At 39.7% G+C, this 18322-nt stretch overlaps 2 protein-coding genes across 2 annotated transcripts; both read right to left on the reverse strand.

Moving 5' to 3' along the window:
- Positions 1-1065: 1065 nt before the first annotated feature.
- Positions 1066-7221, reverse strand: cdc45 (CDC45 cell division cycle 45 homolog (S. cerevisiae)). The gene is made up of 18 exons (XM_038703515.1): positions 7038-7221; positions 6788-6847; positions 5661-5753; positions 5431-5568; positions 5057-5206; positions 4908-4966; positions 4777-4825; positions 4493-4554; positions 4334-4384; positions 4017-4136; positions 3756-3887; positions 3539-3637; positions 3297-3458; positions 3052-3190; positions 2873-2956; positions 2631-2749; positions 1873-1949; positions 1066-1478 (listed from the first exon to the last, which is right to left on the reverse strand). The coding sequence occupies exons 1-18, from the start codon at positions 7086-7088 to the stop codon at positions 1414-1416; spliced, it is 1710 nt and encodes a 569-aa protein (XP_038559443.1). The 5' UTR covers positions 7089-7221; the 3' UTR covers positions 1066-1413.
- A 1410-nt stretch (positions 7222-8631) lies between these two features.
- Positions 8632-17633, reverse strand: plpp5 (phospholipid phosphatase 5). The gene is made up of 8 exons (XM_038703516.1): positions 17478-17633; positions 16306-16446; positions 16084-16192; positions 14877-14967; positions 14702-14765; positions 14479-14603; positions 14012-14182; positions 8632-12299 (listed from the first exon to the last, which is right to left on the reverse strand). Exons 2-8 carry the CDS (start codon positions 16374-16376, stop codon positions 12130-12132), a joined length of 801 nt encoding a protein of 266 aa, XP_038559444.1. The 5' UTR covers positions 16377-16446; positions 17478-17633; the 3' UTR covers positions 8632-12129.
- Between the last annotated feature and the right edge of the window lie 689 nt (positions 17634-18322).

Genomic DNA, 18322 nt, shown 5'->3' on the forward strand with positions numbered 1-18322 from the left:
CCTTTGACACATGGATTAGGTCCTAATCCATCAAAAGTCTTTGCAAAAGTTCAGAGTTTTCTAGATTTTAGATTTTCCTCGTTGAATTCTTCAGTCTGTGGCGGGGGGAGAGACGGATTAACTGGTTGAGTTGCTGATCACTCAGCAGCCACCACGACAGGTGGCAAACAGGTGTTTCTATGTTGTTTGAGAGACTATTGGTACGATTTAATGTCTTTTCTTATTAATACAGCTCCTAACTGGGTTAACTGACTGAAAAGTTAGTGAAGTTGATAAGAGTGGGATGCACCGATACAACAAGCCGGATCTGTATCTGACCTATTAATCGAGTCGGTATCAGCCACATTCTTTAGCAATGTCTTTATAAAACTTCATTGTTTATGCCATCAGTTACATTTAGTAGCTGTGGATCCTCCCATCTAATTTTGAGGTATAGAAATTTTACATTTGGGGGAAGAGAAACCACTGATATCTGCTCAGTAGTTGGTAGATGGCAGATAACCTGATGTGAGGTTTCGAAAATAGGTCTTGAGAGAAAACATGAAAAAACCTTATCTCTTAATGTTAAGGAAATAAGCTTCAGTACTTTATTTCCGTTACCATAAAATACACAGGGCACAAAAAAAGAAAAAAAAAAAAAAAAGAAGAGATAGTCACCTCACAGCCGCTTGATACAGCAATTTTTAAAAGGATGTCATTTCCAACTTTAACCTTAAAGTCAGCATTGTGGTCTCTTTACATTTTTCCATAGCCCCAAGAAATATTCTATCGATGCCACTCAATAGCAGCAAATGAACCTGTAATTCAATTACTGTCTAAAATGTCTGACAGCGAGCATCTAACATGGGATTTCTCATCTGGAGACTTGGCATCAAAAATATAAAAAGGTGTGAAGATAATAAAAAGTACCTGCTAGTAATATGAACCTAAAAAGAGAAGCTAGAGTCATATCTATACACAAGACTAGATAGGTAACTTCCTACATTATACAGCTCTCGTAGCTCAAAAACTCCAAGAACCAATAACTCTACTTGATACTCTTGATGAACAGAGGAAAACAAAACATTAAAGAAACTTACTATGATTTATTAAACATGTTTAAAATGTAATGAACCGCTCACAAACATAGACAGGAATAAAAAGACAAATGACAAGAATTTAAAAGCAAAAATAAGACTTCCACACATTTACAAAAATACTGTACAATATACACACACACACACACACACACACACACACACACAGACTGATAAAGGAAAATTAATTCATGGATACATTTCTTGTACTGCTGACACTGCACATGTTTGTGATGCAGCTGATTAATTTAAATCACATCTTACATAAAAGATGTGAACAGCAGCCGCACTTTCACTGTTCAAGACTCAAACCAAGAACCTGGACTCACATTCCCTCTCATGACAGGAGGGTGATGAGTGCATCCAGGAACTTGCTCCTGTCCTCCATCTTCAGTTCAATTACTGCAAAGAGAAACACACAGGTAAGAAATAATAAATGCACGAAGACACAGTGTGCACAGCTGGCAAAAGACAAAAAGGTGTGTATCTGATGATCCACATGACTGGAGGAAGGCTGGGATAAATGTTTGCCGACTTGAACATGTAGAAATAATCCAATCTTATTCTGCATAATATGAAACATGACTGACCTGAAGTTAAACTGTTTACAGCGACAAGAACCTCAACTTATATATGTTTCATGATTCTCAGTGTGTTCAACTGTCAGATTCGGGAGTTCTACTAGAAATGAAGACAAGGCTGCCACCTAGTGTCTGATGAAGCGACTGACAACTCCCCATCTAAAAACCTTGATGAGGAAAGAAAAGAGAAAATAAAAATTACAAAAATCCCTTACTTGAAGTGTCGAAGTTGTCATGAAGAGTTCTGGAGCTGGTGCTCTCTGCAGCTTTCTCAAACGCCCGACCAAAGAAACTTACAGAGTGCAGAGAAAAGGATGGGAGTTGAGGAAATAGGGGAACTTTTTGCGGTAAACATTTTAAAATACACATTACAGCCGCAAAAATTAGTTGATTAATCGATCGACAGAAAATTAACTGCCACCTATTTCAGTTTTTTTTCAAACAATTTCCCCAGTGTGAAGACATTCTGATTTTCTCTAGTCTCCATTATTGTAAATTGAATATCTTCTGTCTCCAAAAAAAAAAAACAGCCTGAAGACGTCACCACGGACTCAACACTTATTTACTAGCAAACATCATAAGTAGTAATTTTGTAATTATGGAAGTCTAATGAAAAGGAAGGCAAATGTTTATGGAAAAAAAGTGATTTAAATGCTTTGAGTATCAAAATGTTAACAGACTCAATCAGCAAATGATATGAGATAAAAGTATTATTTTATCTCAGAGCGTCACATAACATGGCAAGAACATGTACTCACTGGTAGATCTTAGTCAACAGCATAAGCTATACTAGATATATTTGAGTATATAATCCAGATTTTAAGATTCTGAGGTTATATTTTACACAAAAATCAGTGATTAAAACTACTTTGTAAATACGTTTTGCTCTTTCAAGTGGTATTTTCCATTTATCAAGTATACACAGCTTATTATTTGGGCTAATATCGTACATATCTAAAAAGTGAGTTCTTACTTCTTCTTGTCCGATGTTTCGGACTCAGGGGGGATGCCCACAACAATGACAGTTCCCTTCTCCACGTCCTTGGGAGCAGCCATGATGAGAGGAAGCAGTCTGCAGCGCTTATTCCTCGTCTACCCAAAAAAAAACAAAACAAAAAAAAAGTGAAAGACTGACACTAACAGCGCCTTTTCAGTGCACGTAAAAGCATCTTCTTTCATAGTCTGAATCAAGTTTCACATCAGTAGGATACTTACAGAATGGACAAAAGCCTTCAGGAGGTACTTGCAGAGTAGAGTCAAGGCCATGGGCTTAGAAAAGAGCTTCACATCAGGTGTTCCCTACACATGAAAGAGCAGGAGGAAAGAAGCATTGAGCCGAGCAGGACATACTGTTAAGAAGCAGCCACACCTGTAGGGCACACAGGCACTTGTACCTCCATGAGGTAGCAGTAGAGGAAGGGTCCCTGGGACAGGATGAGGTTGGTACAGATGCAACTGGCTACAGTCTGCTGGATGGCCATCAGCTTCTTCTTAGCCAGATCAATGCCTGAATGTAGACGATCGAGGTTACTCCTACCAACAGGGGACAGACGGTGAACTTGACACACGTGTTTTTGTTATCTGATCATAAACACAGCTTTAAATACACGAGTCCTAAAATTAACTTTGTGCCACGCACCTGGAAAGAGAGTCCAGAGCCTTGATGAAGTTGTCACCGTCACTCTCATCTTTCTCAGTGCTCTCCAGCAAGGCAGCAGTAGCGTGCACCATGTCACTGGCCAGGAAGCGGTTCTTAAAGCCAAAGTGAGCACCGAAAGTCTGGATGCGGATGTCCTTCATACTGATGCAGAAAGGAATCAATAAATCTATCAATAAACACATCTGACCGAGCAGCAAGTGAAGTAATTTCTAAATTCATACCCGTATTTATTAGAAGACTCCTCAATGACGTCCCTTAGGTTCTCTTTGATGGACATGTCCATGGAGCTGAATTTCTGTCTCACTTGCTTCAGAGGTAACCTGTTGAAGGATCATCAGCAAAGATCAGCCATTTACACCAGTAAGGCAGCTCTATTTCACGTCACAAGCTCACGTTGTGATAAAGGTTTCACCATTAAGACACAAAGCATTTATTTACCCCATGTTAGCTAGGAACTCCTGGAGTTTCTTTTGACCATTTAACGTCCAAAGCTTGAAGCTGCATGACGTATAACAGGAATTACAGATGCTCTCATACAAGGACCAGTGCTGATAAAGGGTTAGACGGAGGCTGAAGCAGAGGGTTTAGGAAAACTCAGAGCTAGAGAGTTTGTGTCCACTATAACACTTGAACAAACGGAGGGGAGACACAAGGATACAAAGATCCATAATGACAACACGTCAGATTAATTAAGGATACTCATATTCAAAGGAGATCCTCATACAGTCGATTGAGAGAGAGTTCTCCTCATCCTCGTTTCGGTGGTTATGCCGGGAAACGTGTCGCTGCATTGTGGCGATGTCTGTTACATACTTCATGCTAAAAAGGAACAAGGCAGAGAAGAACGATTCAGTGTGGCTAAAAGCTTGATGCAAACAGTGTCAATACATCTCGTAACCAACAATGAACCAAAGAACCGGTTAATGACTGTACCACAGCAGTAAGACCGCCTGTTTAATTCTACGGGGAACAATTTATTTGAGAATTGTGTTTTGAAATATTGAAGACTCTCTTACTGTGTGATTTTATCATGAACCCACTGGTCTGTCAGCCCAATGATGGCCCACCTGCAATGAAAAAACCCCCCACAGCAGTCTACATCTAAAAGTCTGCAGAGTGCATTTCCACACTGTATTTGTCATTAAATTTTTTTTAAGTTTTATCAGATGGCTTACCAGAGCATGTCCTTGGTGTCTTTAGTCAACACCCACGCCAGCTCAAAAAACATTGTTGCAGCCTGACAGGACACATGAAAACATCTGAATTCGGGAATAACATATGTGAAATGAAAATCAACCTACAGCTCCCCATAATTAACTCTCAAATGTGTTTGTAGAGATTAAAAACTTCTTACAATGTAAGAATGTAAGTTTAATACCTCCTCATCAAATTCAGTATCCATATTCATTCAGGGTTTCCAGAACTGAAAAAGGAAAACAATTCAAATCTGTCTACTCACAGAAGTCCCGTGATATTCATACTGCTCATAGTCAAACAAGATTTCCCTCCTGAGAAATGAGAGAAACATTAGTATCATTAAGAAATTGTGATGTCTATACGACAAACGTCACCTTCTTCAAAACACTTCACCTGCGTGCCTCCCACTCCCTCCTCGCTCGCTGCCTTTCAATCCTCCTCTCAACTGCCCCCTGAAAGATATGATACAGTCACACAATCATTAGAGTTAACACTGTTCGGATTCATTTCAGCAGTGTAGTCTCATTTTGTTCAATACGTACTTCATCAAATCTCCTCCGTTTCCCAGATGGCTCTGAGCCTTCATCACTCTCATTTCCAGAGTCACCTCCTTCCTCATCATCTTCATCACGAAAGATATCATCATATGAGGGCACGCCAAGGTCGTCATCCTGTTTGATTAGTAGCTTTATCTGTGGGCGAGATGATAAGAGTTTACACAAAGTGAAAGCTTAGAAATGTAAGCATGGCAGCACAACTCCCAATGAGATGTGGTTTAATTTTGTTCAAAAACTTCAAGCGAACGCTAATAAACACAAACAGACGCAGCACATTCCAAACTAACAATTTAATGTGGTGTCCTAGTTTGCTTCCTTCATTATCAATAATTCGAGCTGAATTGATCATTATCCATCACCTGGGTGTCATTGTAGACATTGACCACATCAACAGGCCGGTGAGTGTCACAGATGAAGAAGACGGAGTCGTCATCTGGCTGCAGCATCTCAAGAAGGTCTACATTTGCTCCGCAGTTGATGAGAACAAAGTACTGGAACTACAACACAACATACACCAAAATAATACATTTAACTTCGAGTGACAGGCTTAATTTGGTCACGTGTAAGCTCAGGTCTGATTTGATCATACCTGCTCTTTGTGTTCAAGGAAGGCGGTACCAAGGTCCTGCCAGCCGGTTACTGGCACAAGTGTGTACTGGACCTGGTCACAGTGGAACAGCGCCTGGTAAAAAAGATTTAGCAATTACGGTTTGATTTACAAATTTTACTAAAGCCTCTCACTGTCAAACAAGGATATAGGAACACTGAATTTTAAGCCACTGTGTCACTGAAATCGCAGCTCGTGAGAATCTGTAAGAAGTAAGATAAATGGTTTGATCAGCATTTCATGTATGTGGTCATTAATTTGAGCTCAGAAATATACATTTTTGAGACACACATTTTGCAGCTTTTATATCATCCCAGTAAAAACTTGCAGACCATAATAATTAGATACAAATATTTAATTACTATGCTCTTATGTTAACAAGCTTCAACATATGCTCTAGTCCAGAGGTTTTCAAAGTGTGAGGCAGGCCACTCCAGGGAGGCTCTAAACTGTTTTAGGGGAGGCTCAGTGAAAGAATATTACACTAGTTCTCGAAAGGAGATCACATAGATTATGCTAAATGTGTATGATCTGGTTAAAGAGAGAGCTCAGAGATACAGTAGTTTGAGAGATTTTTACTGTCTTTCCCAGAGTCAGAAACAGGAAAAGCCTGAGGACAGACCTCTTTTTATGTATTTGGTGTAGTCTGAAGTTATTTCAGCAACAGCAATATTAGGTCACCTGTTATTTATAGTATATATATATATATTTTTTATTAGGTGTCTGTGGGCTCAAATAACATAATCATGATGCTTTTATTTTAGGACTTGAGCAAAACTAACCAAGTAAACTAGTGGGTGAGTGAGGGGGCAGCTTTTTCCTAAGCTTTGTCTGAGGGGAGGGCCAGAGTCTCTCAGACTTTTTAAAACCCCTGGTGTAGCCATCACATCCACAGTCAGTTATCGTTCATAACGTTACACTATACAAGGAAGAAGCTACTATCAGCTACAGTACAGCTGATACTAATAAGGCAGGATGCATAATATATTTAATTTGAGGGGTTTAAAAGATCTCAGTCTGCGCCCAGAGGATCTTGCTGATGATAAAAGGTCCGAATAGAGGTTGCATGAGGTAATGTTTGCTAGCAGAGGGCTGATTATTATGATTACCTGTAGTATCTTACAGGCGCAGAGAGCGTCGATGTCCGACGCCACCAGGAGTGCGACTCTCTGAAAGCAAAGCAACACATACATACACGACAGATCGTGTCTAGTTATCGGAGTGAACCACAGAGAATAAATACGTCTCAAAATGACGAACGTAATAATAACAGACGATAACCTTCATATCCCACAAGTATCATTAGCCAACTTACAGGCCTCCATGGTTCAAGTTAGCTAACATAACGTTACAACTTACCTGGTTGGCAACGACTTCATAAAATTCCTTTCTTATATCCGCGATGAACATGTTCAAATATATCGATTAAAAGCTTTTAAGATGAGACAAACCCGACAAAATAACGTAAAAGTGGTTTGAACAGCGGGTTATATTTGGTTTGCTGTCAGACACAGAGCTACTGGGGTCCTTGTTAGAAATGTGGCGCCAAATCTGTACGTCACGTCCAACCAATCACTGTAAGGAAATAAACGTACGTCATACGCCCGAGGCCACGCCCACTACATTGTGAAAACAAAGCTGCCAACAAAGAGCTTAAGTGGCGAAAACTTGCCAAAACACAGACAGACCGCAGGTAACACAGATTCCTGCTAAATGATTTTTGATAAAACATGTATTATGTAAACTCAGAAAATACAACAGAGAAGGAAACTGACTCCAGTAATTATATTATTAATTACCCTCACAAAGCGTTCACACCTTAAAGGAACACTAAAGCACCTAATGCCAGTGGTGGACAGTAAGTAAATCCACTACATTTACTCAAGTATTGTACTTTTGCAACTGTGAGTACTTTACTTAAGTATATCCGTTTTATGTAACTTTATACCTGTGCTACTACACTTTGGAGGGAAATATTGTGCTATATTTAATTAATTGCTTTAGTGACTGGGTACTTTTCAGATTCAGATTAATTATGTATAACATAAATCAGCAAGTGACTTGTGATGTGTTATTATAGGTTAAGATATGATAAGATTTTTTTTATCCTCAGGGGGAAATTCACAAGCCACCTAGCAGTATATTGTGGACAAATTGTGGGAATTTGTGGTTTTTAATGACCTGAGGAAGAGCTTACATTCTACACACTACATTGTGTGCACACACACAGCACACATATTACACATAGATTATTTCTCATAAATGATTTTTAGACTCAATATCTCCTATATTGAAAATGATCTTGTATATTCCACTAGAATAATAATTAAATAATTATCCCCCTGGCAATATGCATCCTTTGAACCATTACTTAGGGATTTCACAAGACAGTTAAATTAATATAAAACATTTTAGACACAACTCGAGCATGAGCATAGTATTAGTTCAGGCATGTAACAAAGTCAAGCTCCACTTACTATCCCAGTGCACCAGCTGACAGGAGCCCATGTCAAGTCAAACCCACATCAGCTGACAGCTCAGCGATTTCCCTCTTAGCATTCATTGGCAAAGCCATACAAGGCGCCTTATTTAAGCTGCTGTATCCTGCCTACCCTGGCTGCTTTCTCCGTTTGCTGCTAACCCATGGCCACCCCAGCGCCTTCTTTCAGGCCGTTCCTGACCAATCAATATTGTTCATTATTTATTGATGCCGCTCTGTTCTGTACACTGGGGGAGGTGTGCTTTCCCTGTTTTATGGCTTTCTATGTAGACAGGTTAGAACGGCAGGGGGAAAAAAAGCAAATAAAGTATTTTATAAAGTTGTCTTGAAATTTCTTAAGAGGGAACGTATTTCTAAAGTCCTGGCTACAACCACAACCCTGAATGTGATGTTCCTTCAACTCTCCCAATTTCTTCAATGTTCTTTGATTCAGGGAAAGTTTGCACAAGGAGAGAGTCTACAAGATTATTTTAATCTGAGGTTTGACATGTTAAAATGTAGACTAGGAAAGGACTTCCCAGTTTCAACACAAATAAGAAGTAAAGCATCTAGAAATATGAAAATGAAGAGACTGCACCTTTAAAACAAAAAAGTAATTGAGGAAATGCTGCTATTCTGCACTTTTATCGCTGCAACCCAAGCTTTTTCATAATTTGACTAATACATTTGTAATAAACTAATTTGTGTTGCTGTCACCTGTTGTTAATTGCTGTTTCACTGCCCAAAGTATCCTTTACTACACTTTTCATATGGTCTAAGCAGGTGTCTGGAATTATCACACATACTCAAAACAAGGACCGCTGACTCAAAAGAAAATAAGCAAAGGACGGAGTGTATTGTATTGCAAACATTGTTAAGTGTCACCAAAAGACTTATTAAAAGCATCACAACATGTACAATCAGGATACTGTATCAGCATGAGCCGCTGCTATGTGGTCCTACAAGCCAAGGCAAGTTACCATGATGCATGACATAAATAAAGCAAGCGGGCAAGTGTTAGTAAAATCCCCATCTGAAGGAGACCAGACACGATCAACAACCTGATACAGTATACATGTACTGCAAATCACATAAAGTAATTAAAATGGATGGAAATGTGGGGATTTGGAAGGAAGCAATTAATAAAATATGTTGCTCTTAAGCTGTGAAACATGCAGGTTTAATCAAAATTAGTCTAATGAACTTTTGTTTTTGTCTGAAAGAGTCACCAGAAACCCATGTGCTAATAAAAGATGATCAGGAAATAAACACCATCACATTTAAAGGTAAACAAAACAAATACTTACAAATTCAAGTAAACTCATACATGCTCCCAAATTAAATACACATGGACCTGTACACCATCTCATAAATACCTGTAAGAGTGAGTACAGTAAGAGTTAAGTTTTTTCCACGTTGGCTACTCTCTCAGTTGTAAATGTTTCAACCCAGACATCATTAACAATAACATTTATGGAAAGTATTTTTTTCTTTTGAGGTAAAGAAAGGCAGCATGCCACATTTAAACATCATGTAGTATCTTCCCAACTGAACCCTGGACACTGTAAAACAATAACTAACGTAAAGATCGATGTTGTGTCCACAACATGACAGAGAGCATACACTGTAACATGCAGCATATACTTCATCCATTAACTAAGAGTTGTAACGTAATATAGTAAACAAAGGCACAAATTCATCTGTTTTTTTCTGCCAGGTTTTGTCTAAAACCACTGTGATCCAGCCGTGCTGATTCACCACAACGAGCAACACTTTGGCTGGATTCACATGCACAGAGGTTTGGTTGTTTTTCATTTTTCAACCTGCAAAAACAGTCACATTTGCGTAAAACATGACATATTCTGTACAAAAACATCATAACGAAAACATAGCATAAAAGAAAAAAAAACGAAATGCCAACAAAGTAAACATAAAATCATAACTGAACCTGAGCCTTCACAATCTTAAATGAAACTACCAGAAGAAGAACAAACACCAAACTCTACGTGCCAATAAAACTATTAACAGGATAGAAAACCTGTCCAGCAGGAGAGCTGGGAGGCTAGCACCATCACCTGGAGAAGTTACAGTCCAACTTCACTCAGGTTCATCAGGAAGATCTGGTTTTGCTGTCACTCAAACAACCAATCCCTGTTCGTCACATCTCACCGCCCCTGGTGAACATTCACACACAGAGGACGCAGAGGAGCCGGAAGAGTGTACAATAACGAAACATAAAGGCAGCAAATATGGGGGGCGGGCCACATGTTGACATGTACTGTGAGATAATAGGATATAAGAGTCAATGGTTAGAGGTTTTACCATACCGTCGTAACTATCCCTTTAAAGTTCCCTTCAGCAGGAATGAATTAAGTGCCACAGACACAGTGTTGGTTTTGGTATTTTCATGCAATTTGTTGACGATAAAAATATACAACCTAATCGTATTCTTTAATATCTCTGGTTTTATGAGGCTAAACACAGACATTCTCGTGTTTTTATTATCTCCATAAACAGTTTCTCAGTTTCCGGTCGAGGCAGTTGGCCGCCCGCTCTGAGTCTAGGTTGTTCTTGAGGTTTCGACCTGTTTTTTCCTTTGGCTGTGTCGCTAAGTGTGTGCTCATGGGGGGAATTGGTGGGTCTCTGTAAATGATATGACAGAGTATGATCTAGACCTGCTCTACGTGAAAAGGGCAATGGGATGACTTCTGTTATGAATTGGTGCTATATAAATAGAATTTAAAAAAGTTTTCCCGACGAGCAATTATTCATGATTTATATATGTCAATGATTCACATTGATATCATCACATAAAATGGAGGATTTTATCCATATTTCCCACCCCTACTTCGACCCACATAAACACCTCTTACTTCACCAGATTTCCTGTCAAATCAAATACAAATATGGTACAGATAATCTAAGCTCAAAAGGTCCACTTGATAATTATTTGGAGCGTTCAGTCTTATCTCATTTGTCTTTAGAGAACCTAAATTTAATCATTCAGCCACATGATAACAAGCGGTTGTGTACGGTGGAAAGACTTTAACCCCTGACTTGGTTCAAGGATGTCCACCTTGATCTTGTTTAATAGTCGATGCTGAGACAGGTTTGGGCTGCTGTTAACAAAGAGCTGATGTTTTCTGTTTATTTATCATTCATTCATCTCTTGCCCAGGGTCCCTGCTGTTTCACCGTTAGGTCTTGTGATCACGCCTGAACCAGCTCTACTGAAGACGACGTTGAGATGCAGCTGAAATCATAAAAAATCTGAAAATCATCACTTTTTTTTTTTAAGCTCAGGCTGAAACTAATTTAATTAATGTAATTTTGTCATCTAATATCTTGATTCTTTTTTAATATTCATTGATTACTTAATTTATTCATCGCTTGATCGTTTCGGCACCATGTTGAGCTCAGACTCTCTTCACCATATATTGTTTCTCAAAGGTCAGGCATGATGCACAAACATCAAGTCTCAGCCCTGCCTGTTGAAAAAGTTTACAAAATGATCACAAAATAGTGACTCTACACGAGAAACTGCTTCTCAGCCGCTGGGCTATCAGTGCAGTGCTTGTGTATTTGACCTGCTGAGCTGTTTAAAGTCATGTGATCTGTAGGCACAAGACACAGGGTGTGTACGGTTGGACGATATGGATGGATTACAATAACTGTAATGATCGTCACCAGGCCATCTGAGATTGGTCCACCAAGTTGGACTGTTTAACTGGAGTTGTTATTTGCAGCAACTCTCACGTGTTTCAGAAACCGTTCAAAAAAATAAAAATAAATAAAAAATAAAAAAAAAAAAGGGTCATTTGAATTTAGAAAACAAATCGTCACTACACACAAGGAAAATTCCAACTATACAGTTACAATGATAAACATATATTGCCCAGTCCCAAGCGTGTGAAAACCAGACTTAGAAGGATTACCATGTAACCCAGTATAAATGACCCCAGTTACAGCTGTTCTACCGGGGCAGGATGTAGTTGGAGTTGGCCAGTTTGCGTTCCTGTGCGGCAGGAACGGTCTCTCTGTGACGCAGAGGTCTGTGGCAGTCAGGGTCCTGAAGGGGAGGGTAGTGCTGTCTGTAACACAGCCAGGCGAAGGTAAGGCCCAGCAGAGAACCCACTAGTACGTCTGAATGAAGGAGAGAGAAGACACACACACACACACACACACACACACACACACACACACACACACACACACACACACCTTCACATGAATGCTTTCTTACATCTTCTGCTAACATATAAAACATATTTTGGGAGAAGATTAACCCTAAGAGAGATTTTAGGTTATGTTAAGTAGCTGGGGTGGCGATGGAGTAGCGGATAAGACACGTGTCTTAGGTGTGGAAGACCTGGGTTTGATTCCACCTGCGACACATCCACCATTGTGTTTCTGAGCTTTGGACAATCAAAGTAACTGGCTGTTTCAGGCCTAGTTTTAACCATTTAATGCAGCAGTAATCATTCCAGTTTGGTGAGATAAAAATACTTGTTGAACATGTGCGCATATTAAAACACGAAAACTAAAATGCTAATAAAGGGGGGAGCCTGGGGAGGCGGAGGGAGTTAAATTCCTGACAGCAGGCAGCAGAGTAGCAGGGAAGATGAATGAACACCAAATGTTTATATGGACCAGCTTTTGTGAGAGATATATGTCGTAGGCATACATGACTGGAGGAGGAACATGACTATCGTGATTTCGGTGCCTGCCTGAACTACCAGCGAGGCTCCATAAATCTAAGAACAAGTTTCCTTGTGTGATCTCTCTTTATTTATTTTGTTAGAAATAATGCTGCATTCACGTGCTCCTCAGATGGTCCCTTTTCCAGAGTTGTGAAGTTCTGACTTCTGGACACTACTACAAAGATGAGCTGAACTGTCATTATCAGTATCATCCAAGTATGCTGAGACAGTTTGAAGCTTTCTATTACAAAGTGATTTTTGTCCCAGAGTTGTTACTGCAGTACATTACCTGAAACCACTAAAATATTGCTTATGCTGCAAATAATTAACTTTATTATTATAACTTTATTATTAATCCAGGTCACTTCGCATGGACAGCAAACTAACCGTTATAACCTAACTATTCAATTAAATAATAAGAAGACCTAACTGTATAAAACATCCACCATTTTACTAGACAGATATGTATTGCAACAAAGTGATTTCTGAGATTAAACTAAAGCAAAAAAATGGATATATCTGGATATTTCTCCCAATCTACAGCTGATATATGAATCATCTGCCTGCACCAGTGAAAGAAAACTGCTGTACAGGTTGTTGTAAGTCAACTTAAGCAAATAACAACTCTTAAATCATCTTATGTCTTTGATCAACATGTACACAGCTCCCTTGTCAACTTAAAATGCTGTTCTTTAACTACTGATTGGCTAGGGCAAAATACCCCTCCCCAAAACAGAAACCGGGTAACATTAACGTGATGTCGGATTAGTGAAAGAAAATGGCAATTCAGCCGTTCCTTCCTCCCGCCGTCCATGCAGGCTAGGTTAATTGGTGACCCTAAATTGTCCTTTAGGTGTGAGCGTGAGTGGTTGGTTGTCTGTGTGTGGCCCTGCGATGGACTGGCGACCTGTCCAGGGTGTACCCCGCCTTTCGCTCAATGTCAGCTGGGATTGGCTCCAGCCCCCCGCGACCCTGTACGCAGGATAAGCGTTTGACGATGGATGGATATCAGACTAGGCCGGCAAGTCAGTTGTGTTGATATTTTCACACATCCTCCTTCACTGCGTCTCTCTAAGCCACCTTCTGCTGTTGGTCACCAATGTCATGTAAATGGTTATGTTGCTGTGCCATTCTGAGCATTTCTGGGACTCTGACCTTGCCAGTGGTGTTTGTAGTCGCAGGTTCTGGAGAGGGCAATCACTGTCGCGACGAGTAAAGGAATGAGGAAGGCACACAGCCGCCACGCTCTGCCTTGGCCCACTGGACTGAAGCAGCGCAGCTTTCCTGCGACGTACAGCGCTGTGAAACCCAAACCTGCGAAGGCAACTAGGACCAAAGAGAAAGGATTGAAAGGGTGATCAGAGACAGAAAGAACTCAAAGAGAAAACAACAAAAAGAGGAGGAAGGGCAGGGATCAGAGAGGGAGCGAAGCCTGTTGTGGGATACTCTCTTGCTTACACAACAAAATAAGAGCCTGGAGGCTAAAATACACGTACATACATCTATTTTCAGATATATCTTATGCCCTCCTGCCCCACTATGTGCATTTGTTGTTTTCCTTGTTGCCTGCTGATGAAAATGTACCAGCCACTGAGGCGTAATCGACCATAAAAGGCCCTTACAGGAAGAGTGTCCGCTGGGAAAACTCTTCCTGCCCTCCATGATGACGTCTGGGTCCCCACTGCAGCGCAACTCCAGGTTCATCTGACCATCTGGGAAACAGCGATAGAAGAAGTCTGGCCGTGGCCTGAGGCAGGGGACGAACAAACAGAGGACAGATTTAGGCTTTTAGCCGCTATAATGCTGGGTAACATTATCATCCGCTATGTTGTGTACAATGTCTACCTGCCAACAACAAGTTTGATGACATTGGTGAAAACTCCGTTCAGCACCAGAGTCAAAGTCACAGCTGGATGACAGAGGGAAACAACAGAAAATACTATAACTATAAAAAAGAAACTAGTTCACATTTTTGTTTTAAATCAGAAAATAAACAAACGTTTGTGTGCAGCTTTCTTACCCAGTGAGGCCTCCTTCAGATCCCCTCGCTCCGACTTTTTCAGGAAGGTGAAAGCCAGGATTACAATCAGCGGAGTGAAAACCGCCACACTCTGACAGAGACAAAAAAACAAAAACAAAGAGGAGAGAGTTTAAAGTCAAATGAATGTCTGTCTGTAAGCATGTACGTATGTACAGTAAAACTGTTGGAGAAACAGTGAGCCAGGTTCAGGTGTGATGAAGACGTTTCAGAGATTGATGAAGGCTTAACATATCACAGTTTATTGAGCCCGGCCGAGGAGATTCAGTGCCAGCATACAACTTGTGAACACGTCAAATGCAAACACCAAATCTGAAGGAGAACATCTTTTGGTCCCTTTTATGTTTCTGTCTTCCCCCTAGTGCCTGTTGGTTATTAGGTATTAGGTCGTCTTTAGCTGGCTTTAACCTAGAACAACAAATCTATCTGATGTTTAGACTCCAAATGCCACATTATTTTGAAATCTATTACTGTCCATGAGTTGTACTCTGCTAGCCTGATCTACTGTCTCTACCTTATCAGTCCAACTGTTGTCGCTCTAAGAAGGACAGTTAAACGAGAGAAATAACTAGAGCTGGAAGGTCAGTGAACACTTGTGGGGTCAGCTAATGACTCCAAGACAGATCTGTCTTAGCTTTCCCTGTTACATCAATTAAGCCCCCAAAGAAATATCTTTAACAATATTGTGCTTTCACTAAAAGGGACTATGCCAGTGTTTGTTTCAGACAACTAAAACTTTAAAACTCTATGAATATAACACATTAGTTTATATAGACTTTTCAGGCAGCCACTGGTTACTTGCAGAGACTTACGTGTTTGAGAAAGATAAAAGATAGGGCAGTACTGTTAGCATTTACTTTTTCTTACATCTCTGCCAAAGTTATGTTCTTGTATTTGAAAAATCTGCAGTGACACAGAAGTTTGACAAAAATACAAGACAAGATATGTGGTAGATACACCTTATCTGGAGCGACCGCCATGTCTCTGCAAATTGATTTTCAAACTGTAATGAAACCAGTGGTTGTGTGAAAGGTAGGAGATTAATCAAAAAACATATGGTATAATTTGGAGAACGATAAATGAGATTAATGTGCTAAAAATAAACACTGGTATGGTCCTGAAGTTAGAAACTCAGCTGCGGGATCCATTATGTTCCATTTGAATTCAGGCGTGCAAACATATAACTTACAAACATAAGAGAGGTGGGTACGTGGTCTCTCTCCACACGATGGAATTTATACAACCACATCTCCTCTGGCTGGATCTCACGGTAGAAAGGTGGAAGCTGCTCCGTCACACTGCACAACCACAAGAAGAGCGATGTTTCTGCTTCTTTTGCTCACCATTAAAACAATGCCAGGCCTTTGAAATATGGATCCGTAAGTCAATCATGTAAGCAGGACATACTTACAGGAACACGACCAACAGCGCTATCCGGATGGAAATTTCCGATAGGAAACCACGAAGCAGCCTCCTCTTCATTTTTTTTCTTGGGGTGGACTTCAGTCAACAGCAAACATCATCTCTCAACTTTCATTTGACTTAACTTGGCCTAGAAAATAAACGGGGAGCTGAGTTTTAGTTTGTGCCATTATTTTGGGTGTTGGAAAGGAAAAATAAAGTATTATCTAATAAGGTGCAAAGCCTTTATTTCATTGGTTAGAGATGCTGTGGGTGTGCAAGTGGAAAAACAGTAAATCTAATCACGATATACTTCACTTACATGTTGACACATTAATTAAACAACACAAATGTCTCTGTAATGCTGATGGATTATCTGATGGTAAAGAATAAACTGCCTCTGAAACAGCATTCTGCGCTCATCTCAGCAGCTCAATCAGTCGCTTCTCAGTTTGAGGACAACAAACGTCCAAAGGGGGGAAAAGGGACTGCAGCACTCTGATTTATTTGCGGTCTTTAATTGTGCAAACAGACTAAAGTTTTAACACTACTGTTACCTGTATAGCCTGATGGACACTTGATACCAATATTGATATTTGAGAGTTTAAACTGTTTTACTTTTGATAGGGATCCAGTTAATTTGGTTATTAAAGAATTGTGGCCAAAATACAAATAAAACTTTGGTGGGGTACTTAATAAACTGTGTAACAGAAACAGTTTCTTAAGTACCTGAAACACATTTTGGTTCTCTGTATTGAAATGACTTATTACTTATCGTCTGAAATAAACACCAATACTGATACTGAAAACTGACTATTTCCTCCTAACAAATGGGGAAAATCTTCTGTTTTCTCCAATGTATCTCCACCCCTTTTACTCAGAGTAACCCCTAAAACCTGTTACAAAGGCCAACATGTTACACCTGTGCATTTCACTTCAATTAGAAGCTGTTATTTAATTGGATGTTAAAATTAAGCCTGATTTGTTATAATAACAATATTAAACGCAAGGCTTGCCAGCCTCTGTCAATACACAGAACAATACGAGACAAACAAGCTGACATTAATTGTCTGTGTTGTAGAAACAAGATGAAAATGCTAAGCTAGCTAGCAACATCTGTCAAATCAGACATCTGGCCCATTTCCGTGTTGTCAAACAGGGAATCCCAGGAGCGTTACTCACCTTAAACAGGTCGTTTTTCTATCTCTTTATCCTCATATTAAACTGTGCCCTTCTAAGCAATCAGCTCTCAACATTTCCTATTTCTGCCGACGGTGGAAGTCGTGTATTTGAGGAGAGAAACGGGGATTGCCACAGAGGAGATGAGCGCTGCGTGAAGCTATCGGACACACCATCGCTACGTCCGGTTCAGGATTTCAAAATAAAATGATGTATTTCTATCGATTTCAATGTACATCACCAAAAACAACCCGTGGACTGAATTACACACTTTTGACAATGTAGTCCATATGAACATGTGCAGAAAAACTAAGTTACAGGCTCATTTGGTAAAACAAAGAGAGAAGAGAGAAAAGAAAAAAATACTTAATGTAACTCTTGCAGTTTTTCACCTGCACAGTGTGCTTATTATTTTGTCATATTTGTTCATTAATACTAGAAATTCAGTGAAAAATCTAATAATAATGGCAATTATTATTGCCATGTTTATTTGGCATAATCAATTTTAAATTTGTTGTATTTAATTATTTATCATTTTAATTGTACTAGTTAGGTCCTATAGGTTAAATGAGCTAGCCGTTTGACCATAGGGGTTTCATGGTATAAGATGATTTCATATATTTTTCAGTTTGGTGGTCTAACTGGTAAGTATCTACTGGGGTCACGCCCACTGTTCCAATTCATGATGATTTAGTGTGTGAGTTGGATAATTTGGGAGCTCTTACTGCTTTACAAACCGGAAATGGTCGCGCAGATGATTTTATCTGCCTTGATAAGTGGATGCGAGAGGCCACGTCACCGCACAAATAATTTAATTTAGAGGTTAAATCAGTGACGTTTGCATCAAA

This window comes from Micropterus salmoides, unplaced genomic scaffold (assembly GCF_014851395.1).
Source record: "Micropterus salmoides isolate LMB-PRFRI ecotype aquatic unplaced genomic scaffold, ASM1485139v1 Ms_hic_scaffold_7, whole genome shotgun sequence".
NCBI classification, from domain to species: Eukaryota; Metazoa; Chordata; class Actinopteri; order Centrarchiformes; family Centrarchidae; genus Micropterus; species Micropterus salmoides.